The following is an 18,602-nucleotide window of genomic DNA, read 5'->3' as shown; positions in this document are numbered from 1 at the left end:
CACGAAAGTGTTTTATGCCGAGGTCCACCAAAACTTCACTGACGTATTTCCGTCCCGGATATGACGTTGGTAAAAGGCACACTAACGGATGAGAAAGAAAAAGCTAGAAGAAAGAGTTCCGCCGCCGGGAATCGGACCCACAACCTCTCGGTACGCGACGATAGGCGCCCGACGCTCAACCGACTACGTCACGAACGCACATGCACTAGACTCCACAAACGCGCATTATATCGCTCACATATTCTCTCTCGCACGGTGCTCTCGGTTGGCGGGGCTAGGCGGGGCGGGGCGGTGCCTCCGTCTGTGAGTGGTGAAGTGAAGTACTGCGTCATGACATTAACCAGCGCTGATAGAGCAATTTGGCGACGACGCAGTTAAAACGTCTCGATGCCAGCGAGGAGTGCAGGCCGCTTTAGCATCGAAGAGTCGCCTTAGACGCAGTTACGTTCTTTGCTTTTCGCTTCGTGTCGGCGTGTGATCGCTCGTTGTCGGAGTAGTGCAGCTTCCACATGCACCAACGATGTTTCTCCGCCGCCTACTACTTCGAGAGTGATAGCACCGTATAATAAAACTGCTGCAATAAGCGCCGCAGAAAGGCAACGATGTCTACTTGCGTATGTCGTGCCATCGTGGAGTGAGACAGAGGCCAGCGGGACGAGGAACGCCTTCGCGCGTTTCTCGACCGTGGGTACATCTACGTCAAACAGTGCTATGGCTGCTAAACACCAATAGACATTGTACAATTTCTCATAGATCAATGCACAATAAACAATCAATTACTTCTGTGAAGACACGTTTAACTTTCGTGTTATAGCGATTCCTATGACGGAGGAATCAGCCATGTTTTTTGGTGTGCTTCCCATTCAGTTCGGCTGGGCGCCTGGCCGCCGCCGAGAGATGGCATGACATGTTCATGTCCCGTAGAGCCACTGGAAAATTTCATATCCAGAAATCCTGAATAGGTTTTTCTTTTTTCTATGGCTGGTACAACGCATTCATGCAGTTCACACATATTAAAGTTTAGGTGTCTAGTCAAGACGAAAATTCACACAGTTTGTTATGCATTGGCCTACGACGACTCGAAGGCGAAAGCCACCTTTTTCATCTGTGGATTGTACCAATACCCCCCCCCCCTCTACCCCGACCCGAAAGATTCCTGCACCTTACGCGGTTTTGCATTTCCTCCGGAATCCCAGGCATTGCAAGCTTTCTTCACCTTACGGTGACTTTCAGAGCCTCCTGGATCGGCTCCACCTTTGACCCAACGACGATGTCATGTGATCACTTCATCATGTTATTTCATAGCGACGTCACAGTGATGTCACGAATATTGGTGATTTGTGACGTCATAACACGTCATATGGTGACGTCATCCCATCATGATTGTTTGCACCACTCGCGTTGATGCCGCCGACGTTGACGGTCAATTTTCGCTTTCGACGAGGCATCTAAGGGTTTAGCGGACACTTGCCTTCGCAGCGTGGGCCACAGCACCACAAGAATATGTTTTCTTTTTTATATATTTATTTCAGTATAGCGATTCGTCTTACGTGACTGAGAAAAAGACTGACACTCTTCTCGTATAGTCGGCGCAGAAATGCTTACGCTTTTATAATATAGGCTCTACCCATAGGACCGCGGCACGCCTGCACCTCATCTATGCAGGAGAATTGCGCCAGCTGTTTTCATTTATAGCGCAGACCATAGGCGGCCGTTCCTGCGTTGGGCAGCGTCGCTGTCGGCGTAATCGATAAAGCGAACAAGGACGAAAGAGAGCGAATGCGGAGTCTGTCGATAGCACGAGCCACTGGTCTCTAACCTCGCTTTCTGCCTTCGTCACGCGCGCTGGCCCCTCGTTGGGAGCTCGTGCGCATGCAGGGCTGGCAGGTGCACTGCGGCTGGCTTCACCTGTCGTAACGAGGCTGTGGTGTTTCGCTTGGTTGGCGACGTCTGCAATGCACAGAATGGTGTGCGTAGCACTCGAGCGCTGGCAGTTTCTGTGGCAATATGTAACAAATGTTATACATTGCTACAACTGCGGATAGCCAAAACTTCAAACACAGTTGGCGTTGCCCCATCATGAGACGTGCATCCGTTTTTTTAGAGCGCCGCTCTTAGGCGCCCGTTCCTGCGTTGAGCGGTGGCGGCGTCGTCGTAACCGGCAGAGCGAACGAGGACGAAAGAGAGCGAACGCGGATCGCAGCGGAGGATGAAACACGACGATAGCGAGGAGAGCGCGAGGAGGAGGGAACGACAGTGGTGAGAGGACAGGTCCCGCGGCGGCGACCCGCGGCGCCACAGTAGTGTGCGCTGAAGTGAGATCGCGATGACGTCATCACTAAAGTTTGCGGCGAGGGCGTCCACCGATACCATATATGAAAATAAAGCGCTGCATGAACGGAGGCCTATCTGCGGCGGCTGTTGTGGAACGTGCCCACGCGCTGCCTTCTGCGGTCTCCCGGTTAGCGAGGCAGTCGCGCTACGCTCTGTCTGCGACGATTTATGTGAATTGGGCTGCACGAAATTGTGCGCGCCAGTCACGCTACTAACGGCGTTTTATGCAACTGTACATACATGCATGTCTCTCTAAAATTATTTGCCTCAACTTATCGCAAAATTAAAGCATCTAAACAGCTGCGCTCAGAATTCGCATTAGGCAGTATCGTAATCGTCGCTGATATTTTTTTTTTTCAAGCGCAAACGCTTTCTCTTGGCTCTTGCGAGTACTAGCAGGCGTATTAGGAAATAAAGGTTCGTCGTTCCTGCCTAAAATGGTTCGTTTAACTGATTACTAATCTCAGATTATTTAAGCAAAATTTGCCGGGACTTTCAAGTTTTTGACCCGTAACCAACTATAGAAACGCATACTTGCGGGGTGAAATGAGCTCTATTAGGCTAGTGGCCCTTGACAATGATACCTTAATACGAAAGATGGTCGTAGGATGTCCAATAGTAGGGTTCATAAAGTACCCTAATTCGCTAACAATTTGCTCTAAACAACACAGTTCATCTCCATGTTGGAGTCGTGAGAGTTTACCGCACTCGTACAAGAGTACATTGTACTCTAAATCGTCGAACGTTCTTCTACGCACACGTTTCAATGACAATGCTGTTAGCACATGGGTCAGTGGCAGGAAGAGCTCTCTCATAGTACAGTGCATAGTACTCTAAATCGTGGAACATATTTTTTTGCTAAACACACACGCCTAAGTTGCTATTTCATAGTTGAGAACACAGTACTCTAAATCGTTTGCTGTTTGGTCTTAGCGCATTCGTCGGCACCGCTCCGCGGTGTTCTCTCCCATAGCAGAGCACATAGAGTACTCGAAATCGTAAACAATTTGTTCTAAACACTGATCTCACACTGACAATTTTAGGGACAGTCTACCACTCTCCCGTAGTAGAGCGCATAGTGCTTTAAATGGACTCAGTTTTTTTTTCTAAACACACGCGTGAGCTTTTATACTTCTATTTATACAATTAGGCACAGTTTGCCGCTTTCTTGTAGTACAGTACATAGGGTTCTGAATCATGTTCTATGTTTTCTAAACACCACTTTGTAGTTCACGTGCTGTTTCGGGACGTTTTAGTGCTCTCCCACAGTAGAGTACGCCGTACTCAAAGTCGTTAACAAGTTTTTTTGTTATAAACAGAAGAGTTCCACAACTGGAAGTCTTGAAACATTTCCGATGTAATTAATTTTTATTTCGGTGTCCGCCTCCAATGCGACAGGCCCTATAGGATCGCTTCTCAGTGCGGCAGGGCATTGAGAATTGAGCCCAGTGAGCCAATCAAGCTTTTAAATGCGAATGCATTTATTAGTCGGGATATGTAAGGCATCCGGCGTTGTCCGCGCGCCTCTCCGCTCTCACTCCCTCTCCCATAGCTACAGCTGCGGGCGCGCGCGCTTATCCTCGCCCCTAGCAACCGGAGCAGGTGGTGCGGGCGGAGTAGCGGAGAGTGAGTGGAGAGGAGGAGCGCGTTCTGGCGTGTGAGGGCGCCCGCATCGTGGGAGCTTGGCGGAGCTCCCGCGCGTGTGGAGAGAGTGTAGGAGAGGGTAGGTGCAGTGCTTCGCCGCTCCTTCTCTCGCCGTTCGCTCTCTCTCCTCCCTGCGCCACCGCCTCAATGCAGTGCGTTTGAAACGCGTTTGTAGCGTTTGTGCTGCCTTGGCACAGCCTGAAAACAGCGCGTTCTAAACGCGTTTGTGCTGCATTGAAGGCGGTGGCAACATCCCTGAGGTGATTACGAACGCACGTAGGAAGCGTTCGTTGAAAGAGGCGCCCAAAAGGGAGACACTTGAGCGCGTCGATGTGTCCAGCTTTACGCCATTAAAATTACTACGCCGTGTACTCTCGGCGCAAGAAATGCATGCGCATTTCCTCACGATTCCCTTCGGGGAGGTGGGGGCATTTTTCTTTAATGAGGAGGCAGGTGATGAAACCTGGCACTCGATTACTTGAGTCTGACTACCTCTCTGGATGCCTACCCTATCGCGAGGGGCATTACCGGGACATTGCGGGTAAACGGCAAAAGTTTGTACCCCGCCGCAGCAAGAAGGGGTGCAATTTCGCTACACACAAACCATTCATTATCTTCGAAGCCTTGTCACGGCCAGCAAGGTTTAAGGTCCGGTATATATATATATATATATATATATATATATATATATATATATATATATATATATATATATATATATATATATATATATATAACCATACACTACAACTAAGTGACGTCATTGCCAAATTCTCAGCAAAATTATTAAGCAAAATTCCAGAAAGCCCATGAGCCCAGAGAAGGTGCGCTTATTGCGCATGGGATGGAAGGGATATTTGAAGCGACATGTGCATTATAGTGAATCTTTACTACTGTCAGCCGACGGTACCTGGGAGACAGTCGGCCAACTATTTACACCATCACTCTTCTTTCTTCTACGTCAGTTCTCTTCACCATACCCGTTTATAAATATTGTTATATCTTTGGCGGTACCTTTTTTATTTAGGCGCCCATAAAATAATGCGTATTAACAGTGGTGCGAAAACTAACCTCTATATATTCGTTCGTTTTTGCGTCTTTTGTTGTTACTTTTGTCAACCTTTACGGCTTATTTGCTGTTACGTTGCACTGACAGATCAAGCTCTGTGTGTGTGCCACTCATACGGCAGATTAACCAATAGAATTCTCTAATCCGCGGACCGATGCTTAGTGATGCACATCACTTTGTCCGTAACTTTGCCCATCACTTTTTCCATGTTTTATGCGTCAGTGTAACTCTCCTGAACGTAAAACAAGAATAGACGAAGATGCATTTCGTTGCATAAAAAGTGGATTCTCGTTGAGCGCGCATTGTTTGCCGCCCACGTGCATATGTATACCTGGCGCCGAGGTCGTGCTTGCGGGCCAGGTACCGCATGATGGCCAAGCTCTGGCTAATCTTGACCTCGTCGTCGATGTAGTACGGCAGGTTGGGAAACATGATCCCCAGGGAAAACTTCTCCTTGAGCCAATCCCCGCGGTCGTAGTCGGGCGCCGAGCCGAACTTGTAGCGCTTGTCCTCGAAGTCGATCCCTTTGTAGATCAGTAGGTTGCGGATCGGCTGGCCCAAGCCGCGCAGGTCCCAATATCCCAGCGTGGGCGCCATCTTGACTTCTGTGATAGTGATAAATAAATAAATAAATAAATAAATAAATAAATAAATAAATAAATAAATAAATAAATAAATAGAAATTGGAGGCGATACTGTGTGGTAGTGTCAGTCGCTCCTCAGCGTTTGTGCGCTCTGGTGTATTTATTCCTTGGGTTAACTTTGTGTGTCGTCGCAGTGTCCGAACGGATCTCAGAGTCTACGAAGAAAGAAACGCGTGGTTGGGATCTGCTCCGCCAGGTGTCGCAACGATCCCAGCTGCTCACAGGAAAACAACCTGCTATTTCAATTAGCTAATTTAATTAATTTTCATTGATTATACTGACAGATAATTGGCACTTATCTTAAGTAAGCTTATGCTCCAGTATCATATATATCCAACATAACTCTTAAATTCAACCAGGGCCACCGATTTCGTACCAGTTTTATTTTTAGAACGAAGCTCTTAGGCGGCCGTTCCTGCGTTGAGCGGCGTCGCCGTCGCCGTCGGGTGCGTAACCGCGCGAACGAGTACGTGCCATAGGAATTGGGCAAACCCCACTACCGTGCACAGCAGGTGCGAGTGTCGAACGAAAACTAAGTATGTGCCACACGAAAAGAAGAAGACGTACGATGGTTGAAGGCGCTCTTAGGCGCCCGTTCCTGCGTTGAGCGGTGTCGCCGTCGCCGTTCAGAAGAAACACATCGAGAGCCTCCGAAACAAGTAAAAAGCCATAGACCAGTCCCTGGAAACGACCAACTATGAGTCAGTGGCGCAGTTCTGGGAACATCACGGCGTCATAGACGAGGCAGAGTATATTTCGGCTCTCCGAGTGGGTACTCCGCGTCCCACCCTCATGCTACCCCGTACCGTGCAGCAAAAGTGGGTGAACTACTTTATCCTATGGGTGGCGTCCATCCTAAATTCCAACGCTGATCTTCATATAGTGTTTGACACGTACGCATGTGCCTCTTACGTGGTGGAATATGTAAATAAGCCCAACCGAGGTATGTCCAATCTGAACCGGGCAGTGCAAGAACAAAGAGAAGGGCGACACGGATTACACGCAGGCACTCAGACACCTGGGTGTGAAGATGCTCAATGTGAATAAATAGTAGCATGCAACTGTACATACATACATGTCTCTCTGAAATTGTTTGTCTCAACTTATCGCAAAATCAAACCATCTAAACAGCTGCACTCAGAATTTGCTTTAGGCAGTATCGTAGTCGTCGGTGAATTTTTTAGGAAACATTTTCTGAATATTTGGAAAACCGGAAGTAAATGCTCGACAGGAAGTGCTTGCAAAAGAAAAAAGAGTGTCACTCGTGGCTCGCGCAACTAATAAGATGCAGACCCAATGTCAACCTTCGCTCGCGACCTTAGAACATTCTCGTTCCTCTCGGTTACCCACAGCGGCGGCTTAGCGGCAATGGCGCAACTCTGCGAAGCACGGGGGAGCGGGTTCGATTCTTGGTCGCGGCGACCTCATCTCGATGGGGGCGAAACAGGTGCGTAGCCAGAAATTTTTTTCGGGGGGGGGGGGGGGTTCAACCATACTTTATGTAGGTTCGTGTGTGCGTTTGTATGTGTGCGTGTATATATACGCAAGCAAAACTGAAAAATTTCGGGGGGGTTCAACCCCCCCAACCCCCCCCCCCCTTGGCTACGCCCCTGGGGCGAAATGGCTAAAACAGCGTCAACCCAGAATGGCTCATTTTGTTCGGCGCTCGCCGCCGGTACACCCACCTGCGATGGTTGTTCGTAAGATCAGCTGCTCGCTACATTAAGGAGCCGACCTTATATATCAACGCCGCACGTGGAGGCCTCGACAGTTACATTAAAAAACATGAAAAGAAAGAAAGAAAGAGAGAAATAAATAAATAAATAAATAAATAAATAAATAAATAAATAAATAAATAAAGAAAGAAGGTCGTTACACAATGCCTTTGATTACACAACATCCGGTATAGCCCTATATATATTAGACAGCTTTAGAACAGCGTAAGCAGAGCTTTGCGTTAGCGTTTGTGGCCACTGCGCATGCGTCGTACGCTATCCTCTTGCGGTCCCTCGTTAAGTGACAGAAACAGCGGGCGACTGCAATGAACGCTATCTTTGCGTACGCTATTCTAAAACTGAAGGCTGGTGAGCGTACCGCGCAATGCTTGTGCAATGAACGAGTATGTACCACTCAGCAGTCGTGATTACTGCCTTATTTTAAGTGTCATATTGGCGGTTCTTGTGCACACTGTATACGCTTGTGCTGGATTGTTGGTGGTCTTTGTACGAAACTATGTAGCATATTGCGTGCCGACGGAGCCGTACGGGTGCCGGATTCCATAGTTTCCTACAACAGAAGCGTAACCAGAAATCCTTTTTGTATGTTCGTGCGTGCGTTTGTATGTCTACGTGTATATATGCACATGCAAAATCGAAAAATATCGGGGGGGGGGGGGTCAACACCCCCCCCCCCTGGCTACACCCCTGTTCTACAATTACCTAGAGGGAACTTTGGCGCTGCGATCGTTCAGCCACCATGGGAATGATGGGTAGCTGATTTGCCTAATCTTCGTGCCTTCGAACGCACTTGTGGCTTTGTTTATTGCTGTTAAAGTGGTGAAGTGGAACTGCTGACTCTTGCTGAACTTCGTCTTGCGACAAAGCGGATGCAGGCGACGCGGAGACAAACGGAGCCGAAAGAACGAAGTTCAGACGAATTCGTGTATACTGCCCATCATTCCCATGCTGGCTGAAGCGCCATGCGTTGCAGCTCCCATAGACACTATAGCACCAGAGTTGCCTCTAATGTATCTATAGGAAACTCTATGCTGGATTCACGGTGGTCTATATGAAAGGAGCGAATGCAGTGGCTTGTCGTGTCGTGTGCACCACATCCGCCGGAATGGATATCCGCTGCCACGACGATTCAGTATATGGGTTTCACGTGTCGCGAGAACACTGCGCGTTTCGTTAGAGTATAGTCGCTCAGATTGCAGCTGTGCATATACAACGTTCGAGTGGCCTGACACACTAGAAGGACGTATAACGGGAGCGCTCACATTACTGATAAGGGCCCACCGCTGGTGCTATATTCGTCAAGTGCACCTTCCATTCCGCAGACAAAGACCCGCCGCAATGGTCTAGTGGTTTCGGTGCTTGACTGGAGACCCGAAGGTCACGGGATCGAATCCCGAAAGCGGCAGCCGCATTTCGCGGTAACCCCCCTCCCCGTACCGAAAATTTTCAATTTTGCTTGCGTATATATACACGCACACATACAAACGCATGCACGAACATACATAAAGTATGGTTGAACCTCCCCCCCCCCCCCCCAAAAAAAAAAAACAAAAAAAAATTCTGGCTACGCCCCTGAAAACCAGGAAAGCGAACGAAGCGAGTCACCCACGAGCGCTGCATGGTGCTCGTGTTTACTGTTGTCTGGAGAGTTGCCAACCTGTACCGAGTTTTCGAAGCGCACAGCTAGTTTTACTGCGGATGTTGGCCTTCGACAGTTGCCCTTTCCTGATAAGGATGCGTTTGCCACTGTTTTGACGGTGCTCCTCTTTGCGAGAGATACGACGAGCATGTTGCGATGCCACGGAGACGACTGAAGCATTTCTTTACCTAACTCTCTCAAGCACGTGTCCTGTATTTACGTGGCGGCGTAAATCATTGTGAACGCCGGACGTTTGCGTAGCATTGCACTGAACGTCTATGAAATTGATCAGGAAAGCCGCGTAAACCATCTGTCCGCGCTGCATAATTCTCCCCATTCCAGTTGGAGCGTCTGCTTGTAAAGTCGTGCTTACGAGTTCATTTGCTTCGACGTAGAAATAAAAAAAGACTTTATTGAAATGGAAATATTTCCGGGTGCATGGTTGACGACGTTGCCTCTTTCGCTTGGCTTCTATAGACGATTTTACATTCGACAAATGGGCGCCGCCACCTTGGGCTGTTAAACGAATGTTTTCTTATTCTTGTACGTCTCGACGTGAAATTAACAAGTTCACGAGACGTCGAATGCACAAATCCAACCGTTTTCATGCGTATGCGCCTATACGCCTATACGCCTTGCGCACCGCCTATAGAGGCGCCACTGATAGCCACCTAGCGGGCGCCGCCGACAGTACGTGCGGGAAGCCGAGCAGACGGCGACAGCGCTTTGCACAGCTTGCTGTGAGGAGATGAATGAAGTTCGCGGCTGCTATTTCCCCTTCGTGCGGGTGCCAGACAACTAATTCTGCACTGGCAGCTGCAGGAAAGGCGCGGGCCTCTACGAAAGTGGACTTGTGCACGATGTTTGTCACGAACGAGCGCTTAACTAAGCGCACGTCGCCGATTTCGAACCACGGCATGAAAGCCTGGCGCCGACGGTTCGTGCGCGACAGAGCGCGCGCATCGAAAAAACAAGTATAAAAAGGCGCCGGGAGCGCGTCCGCGCGCCTCTTAGCGCTCGTTCACACAGGCGTCAAACGCTCCGTCACGTCACCGTCACGTCAAAAAAACGTACAGCAGACGCGACGTAGCAGTGTACGAACAGACGACGGCGGTTGCAGCGTCGACAGCAGCACGCTTTTGTGCAGTGTTGACCAAAATAGGAATTGTCCACGCAGCTCAAATGCTTCGCTGGCGCTCTCCCGACTCCGCTGGGCGCTCCTCCTCACACCACAAACACACACACACGCACAAAAGCAACCACTTGTCCCCCCGTTTTATGGCCCATTCAGTCAGGCGCGCGTTCAGTGTTTCAAGGCCACGGACCCGGGGGCCGTATGCTAGACGCGTAGCTCTTCTCAGAACTCAGAACTCCAAACGTAAACTTCTGATTGGTCCGTTTTCTAGGGGCGGGGCTCCGTCCCCGTGCCGGCGACGGAAACGTAGAGCACTGCTCTACGACACCGTCAACCGTTTTTTCCGGAGAAAACGTCTCGGAAACCCTCTCCCCTGACGGAAATCGGCGACGTGACGTTGACGTGACGGGGCGTTTGACGGCTGTGTGAACGAGCCCTTACCCTCTCCGCAGAAGACGCCACCGATACATAACGAACGCGAAAGATCGGGATATTCGAGAAAGCAAAGCCGAGCCAGCGTCGCCGTCTGATTCCGCAGACGAATCGGTGAGAGGATCTCGCCCTTTCTCTAGCTTTCGCAGTGCTACGCACAGACGAATCATACGCACCTTCCCGAACCCAGGCGCGAGCCGATACAGGCAATGCAAGCGCAGCAAGCGCGCGGGGGCAGAGTCAGTCAGTGAGGAGTGAGGCGAAGAAGTTATGTTGTTCTAGTGATAGCATCGTTCGCTCGACCGCAGAAGATGTGTTGTTTGATGATCTAGTGCTGTGAGTTAAGTATCAAGAGATGACAGTGACAAGTTTTGAAGAGATCGCCGAGAAGACGTGATGACCGACTGCGGAGGAGAACGAACGTCCGCGTGGAGTGAATCGTCATGCCGGTGAATATCAAAGGTGCGTCGCGCAGACCAGCGTAACATCCAGCTATGAGGTGCAGCTCGTGGTGAACATCCACTTTGTTTTGTTTACAAAGGTGACGTCTCAATCACTTCTTGTTCTTTTTGAAGTCAACCATTGCTGCATTTCTGCTTCTGTAAATAATAAATATAGAACTTAGCTTGTAATAGTGCGGTACATGTACCGCGCTAGTACAAGCTAAGTTCATGGATGACCAACTCACCCGAACTAGAACACTTCTGAAATATAGAACGTTTGAGCGAAGTGCCCTGCATGGCGGTCGAACCAAACCAACGCATGCTCAGGCTGATAACGTTGGTCGTCTACCAGTGTCAACATGATCGAGTGCATCCAGCGAGCACCGATATGGCAGAACGAAAGCATTAGAACAAGAAGCGACGTGTTAACCCGCACAATGACGAAGCGGCTCGTCTTTGCCAACGAACAGCGGCGATCCATTGCTTCCGTCGCTCTTGCTCAGGAGGCCTTGCGGTAAGTGAGTAAAACCGTGTTCCGGGCGCGTTTTTGTAGGTGTTTGAGCACTCCACTCCACAGCAATTGTTATTCGACATCCCTTGAAGTTGCGGCCACCACACATACGACGAACGTTGCTTATTTCACTACGGAAACGTGAACAACGCAGAAACACACGTACAACGACGTAGGAAACCACGGCGGCCGTCTGCTTGCTTTTCCGAGAGCAATGATTCAGTTCGCCGCCTATGGCGCTTCCGTCGGCGCGCACTAGGCGTATACCGTAGCACTGTTCGTTTAGATGTTGAGGATACACAACGGCAATGTTAACAGCCCAATACGGCGGCACCGAAACACATTCGTAAAATAGTCGAAGGATCAATACTTCCTGCGTACGAATCTCTGAGCAAAGGCACGTGCACACGATCGTATAGAGATCTTGAGTTTTCGCAAGCGGTGTGAGCACACGGAGCAAAGCGTTTACGCTTCTTCCTCGTTCTCTGCGTGATTATTACGGTGTGCATGCGCCGACGGTGTGTACCCACTCGTCTCTTTCGGGCCTCCTCGCCTAGGCCGCACACGAGCTGCGACACGGAGCGGGGAAGGAAAGGGAAGCGATGAAAGCGACCTTGCTGGAAGGCCGCGGATGGTGCCGCTGTGTACATACACCGCAGCGGTTGGACAAGCATGCGGACGGCACAGCCGCACGAAAAGCGGTATCGCAAGACGACGAAATGTTGACTCGTGCTGTATTGAAAGACCCTTAAACCACTCCGAGTGGAGGAGAGGAGGGGTTCCGCCACCACAACTCGCCTTATCCTTGTCCCGCTCAAGAGCTCACCTTTCTTGAATGGCAGAGCACCAATTGATCACGACCTCACCAAATAAAGGTTTCTGTCGCTGCGTCCATGCAACAGCGTACCGTTCTTTCTGTCGTCCCAACTGGCACTCGAGGCACAGACGCTCACGGTAAAAACCTTTACGCCAGTCAAACAGTCACCGCGCATGCGCTTTAACGTTACAGTATTTGTGACTTCCGACCGGGAAAAATCGGAAATTACAGAATCCTTTATCACAATTTATCGAACAATGGCACAGACACATACGCTGTGTAGGATACGCTATGGGCAGGGTGGTATTATAACTGATTGTAAAAGACTATATGAAACGGTAACCAACAATAGTCAGTCATTTTCTGTAATAATCTTTTTTTTTCCTTACCATCCTTGCTTCAAGACCACTACCATGTCGGTTAAGCTGGTTGCGCATGGCCGTATAAGCATCGTCAGTCTCGTTCCCCTTCGTAGCTCGGTGTGCGCCACGTTTGGCTCGTTAATTACCATCGTCGTCTCGCGCTGCCCTTCATCGCCAATTAGAACCAGCATCCCAAATTAGAGCGGCTTCTGTTACAGCATGTTCCGACACTCATGCAATACATCTTATCTGTCATTCCTGCATACATGTTACCAGCGCGCGCGAGGAAATAAACGTAAATAATAGATGAAATTGTAAAGGAGAGTGTTCTGTTTTCTTCCTCTCGAAGAACTTGTTCCTGGGCTAGTTGGAATCTGTGTTTGCTAAACATGTTGTCCTTGGCGCAAAGCTTAAAGGAACACTAAAGTGAAAAAAAATGAATCGCTTTACATTGATAAAGTGTACTCTGAGAACTCTAATCGTTAATTTCATCATCCTATTAATATAGGAGAAAATTAAGGTCAACGTTTCATTTTTAAATTTCGAGCTATATCATCGCGGGTTACGTCACGGATTTCAAAGTGTATTGCTGGTATTTTAGCGTCATCGGTTCAACAAAATTTCCTGAAACTTGGTATGTTAAGTCTATGGCCCCTTCAGAGGACAATGTACTTCATTTTCACCGATCAGGAACCATGTATGACTTCGCAGACGCCGTCAAAATCTATGACGTCACGGTGTTCGGCGCGGGAACTTGAAGGTCGTGTCGCCACCAGCATTTTCTTCTTGCGCGTTTTCTCGCTTACCAAGCGTTTTCTCGCGGCAAGCGTACTGATTTTGGAGTTGTGTTGGAGTAATTTAGCAAATATGAGAAAAGTCGTTTTCCTCTTCAGCGTCCCTAGCGCTCCTCCGTGGCGCTTCTCTGTTTTTCCCTGCCCTCTTAACAGCGAAGCTGTTCTTGATTGATCCTTTCATGTTCGGGGTCCGTGGTAACGCTTGTGGGCATCATAAACGGCTATGTGCCACAGACATTGGGTACATCCCACTACTCACCACTCTTCCACTAAAAATGAAGGCAACAAGCGGGTATGTGCCACAGAAATCTGTGCGGCATCACCATCATAAACGCGTATGTGCCACAGAAATCGGTAAATCCCACTATACACAACTTCCTTTAAAAGGGAAGATGGCAACAGTTCGCCCAACAAATGGCGTGCTTGTTACCACAGTCACACCACTGTCACGTGATACTGTGTAGTTATAAAAGGTGGTTGCTATATTACCCCCTCACAGCTTAGCAAAGAGTGTATAATAAAGAGCAGTGATGCAACATATCGGAGCATCTTAAGCGAAGGCTTCTTTGTAAACCTGTGTATAAAACTGGTATGGTCAAGATGCAATAAAACTATATTACCACCTCAAAGCTTAACAAAGAGTGTTTATAAAGAGCAGTGATAGAACATATCTGAAAGACTTGCAAAACATTTGAAAAACATAGACTTGCGTTAGCCTGACGAAGGGAAGGCCACCTGGTTCGCTGTTTCATCGGTGTCCGCGAAGCGGAGCTAGTTGATTATTATTTTATTTTTCATGCTTTATACCAGGAACACGTTTAGCAAGCTATTTTCGTTCGTTCGGCCTCACCCAGTTTTTATTTTTTTTCTCTCTCTCTCTGTCTTCACAAGTAGTACAAGAAACTGGTCAGTACTTACAGTTTAAGTTCTTTCCTCCTTGCTGCTTAGGTCCTTGTGCAGTCACGTTGACCTGCTCGCAGTGTGTGTGTGTGTGGTCGTCCGCAGTGACGGAGCGTGTCGTCCGCGTCCGGTGCGCTTGCTGCCTTGTCTGCGCGCAGACTCCGCTGTCAGGATCTACGTGATTCACGCGTGGACGAGAGAAGTTTGCGGAAAGGAGGAGGCGGAGGAGGAGGGGGGAGAGACACGTGATGGCGACGACGACGACGAAGAGTAGATGCTTGCCGAGGGCGGATGCGACGCCCCGTATACAATGCGAATGAAGAGGAGCGATCTTTTTTGCTGGTCGGGACAGAAGAGGAGGCGGCTGAAGTGGGGGGAGAGCGATGACGAGGCGACGTATAGGCAGACGAGTTGTACCGTGTTTGCTCGCGTGTTACAGTCTCGTACCCGCGTCGCGAACCACGGGTGTACAGCGCCTACAGAATGCACTCGAAGCTCGGAATAACGCCTTGGACGAATAAGAATGACAAGGATGAGAGTCCTGGTCCTGCTCTTTGAACGCCGAAGACCATTTCCAGTCACGTCGCAAGTGGCCCGACAACCACTAAGCATACGGTGCGCAGTTAACGGATTAGTTGGTGACATAAGAGAGAGATAGAGACGACAGGCTGGGAATGGGCGGGAGGTTAGCCAAGGCCGTGACTAGTTGGCTGCCCTACAAAAGGGGAAAGGGAATCGGAGCAAGAAAGTAAAAAGAAAAAAAAAGGGAGAAGAGACAAGCCTTGTATCGCGGCTAACCAACTCCAACAGCTAACAAGCGTTCGTGCTGTCTGTTTAACATTCGTTAACGGTGAGGAGTAATGCATGTAGGTCATGGCCAATGGGCGAGACCATCTTGTAAAGAACTGGGGGCTGTGAATTTCATTTTTTGTTTCGCTGCTTCGAAGGATGGAGACCCACGCAGTGGACAGGCACAATCGCTCAATGCATAGAACAGAATATTTTATCTGTATTCTTTGCGAGTGCATCTATTTGAGAACGTTGTACTAGAGCTATGAAAGCACCGATCCGCACGAAACGTTTTGCGACAGGTAGAACTGTGGAACTGTGGCTAACACATTTATCAGTTTTTCTCTTCCGAAACTTGCACCTTGCCTATCAACGCGCCAAAGGGATCAAAACACAGGGCCTGTGTGATATCAAAATGCTAAAAAAAACGCCAGGCCTGCGCTGAAACCGCAGCACAGTCACAGCGAAAGCTGGAAGAGCGGCGTTTCTAGAGCCCGTTAAGCTCTCTTGGGGCTACAATACAAGTACACTAGAAAGGTACCCACTACGTCATAAATCACAATTTTTGTGAAGTTGGGAAGCACCTACTAAGCCATTATTCGTCATTCTGCGGAGAAGTGAGGCACCAGCTACACGTCTATAAGGCATTATGTGCACTTTGTTGACGCGACGACTGATGACGATGAAGAATTATGGCTCAGCCCTTTGTAATGGTTTGGAATCTTTAAACGGCCCACCAGTTATGTAATTTGCATTGGGTGACGCCCGGTCGCTATTTCCCTTTCCCGTCATGCTGTATAACATACGTTGACGTGGGAGAGAGACGGGGGGGGGGGGCGAAGAACTTTACTGAGACCCCGAGGAGATGGATCATGCGCTTATGGGCTTCATTGAGAACCAATACAAGTGCACTTGCGAGGAACCCACTATGCTATAAATCATTGTAATTTTACTGAGACCCCGAGGAAGTGGATCATACGCTTATGGGCTTCCTTGGCAACCAATACAAGTGCACTTGCGAGGAACCAACTACGCTATAAATCATTGTAATTTTTGAGAAGTAGGGCAGCAGGCACTGTGCCATTTTTCGTCATTCTACGGAGAGCGTTGGTTCCTGCTAAACCCATGTAAGGCATTATGCGCACTTTGTTGATGCTGTGCCTGATGACGATGAAGAATTATGGCAGAGTCCTTTGTAATGGGTTGTAAGCATTTAACAACCTACTCGTTGCGCAATTCACATTGTGTGACGCCTGGTTACAGAATTCGCGTTGTGCGACACTTGGTGCTTAGTTTACTCTTCTACCACGCTATATTGCATATGCTAATGTGGTTCCTTCCCGACATGAAGCCTGTATAGGACCTTTTTGCAAAGCAGTTTCAAGCACAGGCATGGCCCAGAGGTTGAATACTGGGCTCCCACGCAGAGGGCCCAGGTTCGAACCTCGTTCCATCCTGGAATTTTTTTCTTATTTCGTTTTTTTTTTCTTATTTCGAGCGATACTGGTTACGGACACCGGCGGCGGCGGCGGCGGACAACTACGGCACCAAAAACGGCCGGTGAAATGATCTCATAACAGCTTTCGCTGTAATAGTGAAGTACACGCTGGTATTTAATGTTATGAGTGTGTGCCTTGGCTGCGATAATCATCGCTGCATAGCATCATGAGCCGCGTAATTTATCGAAAGATGCATTTACCGAACAGAACACGAGAAAACGATAAAAGAAAGAGAGGGAAAACAGCTACATTATACAAGCAGCAAAGAGGATTCGGAGCAAGAGAGAGAGAATTCACAAGCTTGGTGACGTGTCGCACCATGGGCAATCGGGCAATGCCTGTCGCACTTTAAGTACAATATAAGAACAATGTCATGCCACCCGGAAAGTTGGTAATGGTTTTAATTGTATTTAATGCGTGTTAGGTGGGAACGGAGGAGAGCAGGAGGACGAACACAGCGCGTCCGATCAGGGATATAGATATTGCACTAATTGTAAAAGATTCGGAGCACATATACACATGAGAGAAGGCATATACATGGAGAGAAGACACACCACGTGGTTCACAAGCAAGTGTCAATTATTCATTTAAATTATCTGAAAGAGACTAGCCGAAGTGGCACTTGGTAATCGTAAAACTGGAAAGAGACGCGGGGGGGGGGGGGGGGAGCGATTGTCAGCCAGGTCTGCCAGGCTAAAACCACCTATAGCAACAACATCACCCCCACCGCTATCAAGACACGCCACACTACACTGCATGCAATGCAGCCACATCGATTCACTCAACTTATCATTGTGTAAAAAACAAATTAATCGTTCCGCATATGCCTCTGTACAGGGAAAATCGGGGACAAGTTGATCCCAAGGCCTGCTGGCGCTGGCCACGCGCCAGTCGATGAGTATTTGCTCGTTGTTCGGGTGACACGAGGGTCGAATTGCGGCCGCCGACTGTATACAACACTCCCAAACCCTCGGCGACCTTGCTCGGGTCTTCGTGCATTGTGTAGCTCCTTATTACGCACAGAGAAATAGAGAGAAGTTGATGCGTGGTGCTTTTTGTACATGTGTCTCGGGTGTTCCTATACGAGGTCACGGCCTTGGCTTACAGAAACTGTCGCTGCTTGGTTGGCGACCGTGGTGGTCCTCTTTCGCACAGAGGGTGTACTCCATAATATACATACAAGGTCAATAAAATGAAGTGGGTGTGACTCCGAATTACGTTCGGGTGAGTGATTGAAAATGAAAGAAAGAAAAAAAAACTTCTCACTTTATGCCTTGGCAGTCAATGGTCGAAGTAAACTGTTCGTTGAATAGCTTCCGGGACTACGCTTGGACTCTATATTGTGCGCGCTGTTACACATTCTTTCGGGAAGGGTTGAAGAATGCAGCTTTGCTCTTAAATATGTCATACGATGCATCTTTTTCAGCACCATAAGGGTGGGGCCTGACTGGCTCGACTTCAAATGGCTCAACCTCGAGATTGGCTCAAGCTAAAAAGGCACAGATGTCACAGCATCATCCAGAACCAACAAAAACCAAAGCACGTAAACCAAAGAACAAGCGATGAAGCTACAGTGAATCCCGTTGGATACCAGGCTGAATGATACATCAGACGTCCTTCTTTACTTCTACCGACCAACGTCCCATAGGAGCAATGTATTTTTGCGTGGTTAACGCTATCACGTTTTCAGCTGACATTGGATAACATGACTGTCGAATTAACGGGTGTTCCTAAAACTCGTAGCTATGTCTCTTTTTCTAGTGTACATAGCTTTTTTAAGCGTAGTATAAAGCGTGTACTGTGCACTCAACTACATTGGGCAGCGGCGGGCAGTCCCTGTGGGGGAGACTTACC

General features: G+C 48.8%; 2 protein-coding genes across 2 annotated transcripts in view; both read right to left on the bottom strand.

Annotated features, from left to right (window-relative positions):
• LOC119391244 (uncharacterized) overlaps positions 1–14,647 on the bottom strand; it is a 32,894-nt gene extending 18,247 nt beyond the window's left edge. The window contains exons 1-2 of the mRNA XM_049415212.1: positions 14,479–14,647; positions 5,379–5,652 (exon numbers count right to left, since the gene is read on the bottom strand). Coding sequence (XP_049271169.1) covers positions 5,379–5,644 — 266 coding nt within the window. The 5' untranslated portion in view covers positions 5,645–5,652; positions 14,479–14,647. The remainder of the gene's footprint in view (positions 1–5,378; positions 5,653–14,478) is intronic.
• LOC119390090 (glutathione S-transferase Mu 2) overlaps positions 1–18,602 on the bottom strand; it is a 302,300-nt gene that overhangs the window by 215,716 nt on the left and 67,982 nt on the right. The gene's annotated exons all lie outside the window — the stretch shown is intronic.

This window comes from Rhipicephalus sanguineus, chromosome 4 (assembly GCF_013339695.2).
Source record: "Rhipicephalus sanguineus isolate Rsan-2018 chromosome 4, BIME_Rsan_1.4, whole genome shotgun sequence".
Taxonomy (NCBI): domain Eukaryota; kingdom Metazoa; phylum Arthropoda; class Arachnida; order Ixodida; family Ixodidae; genus Rhipicephalus; species Rhipicephalus sanguineus.
This window is presented reverse-complemented; position numbering and strand designations above follow the sequence as displayed.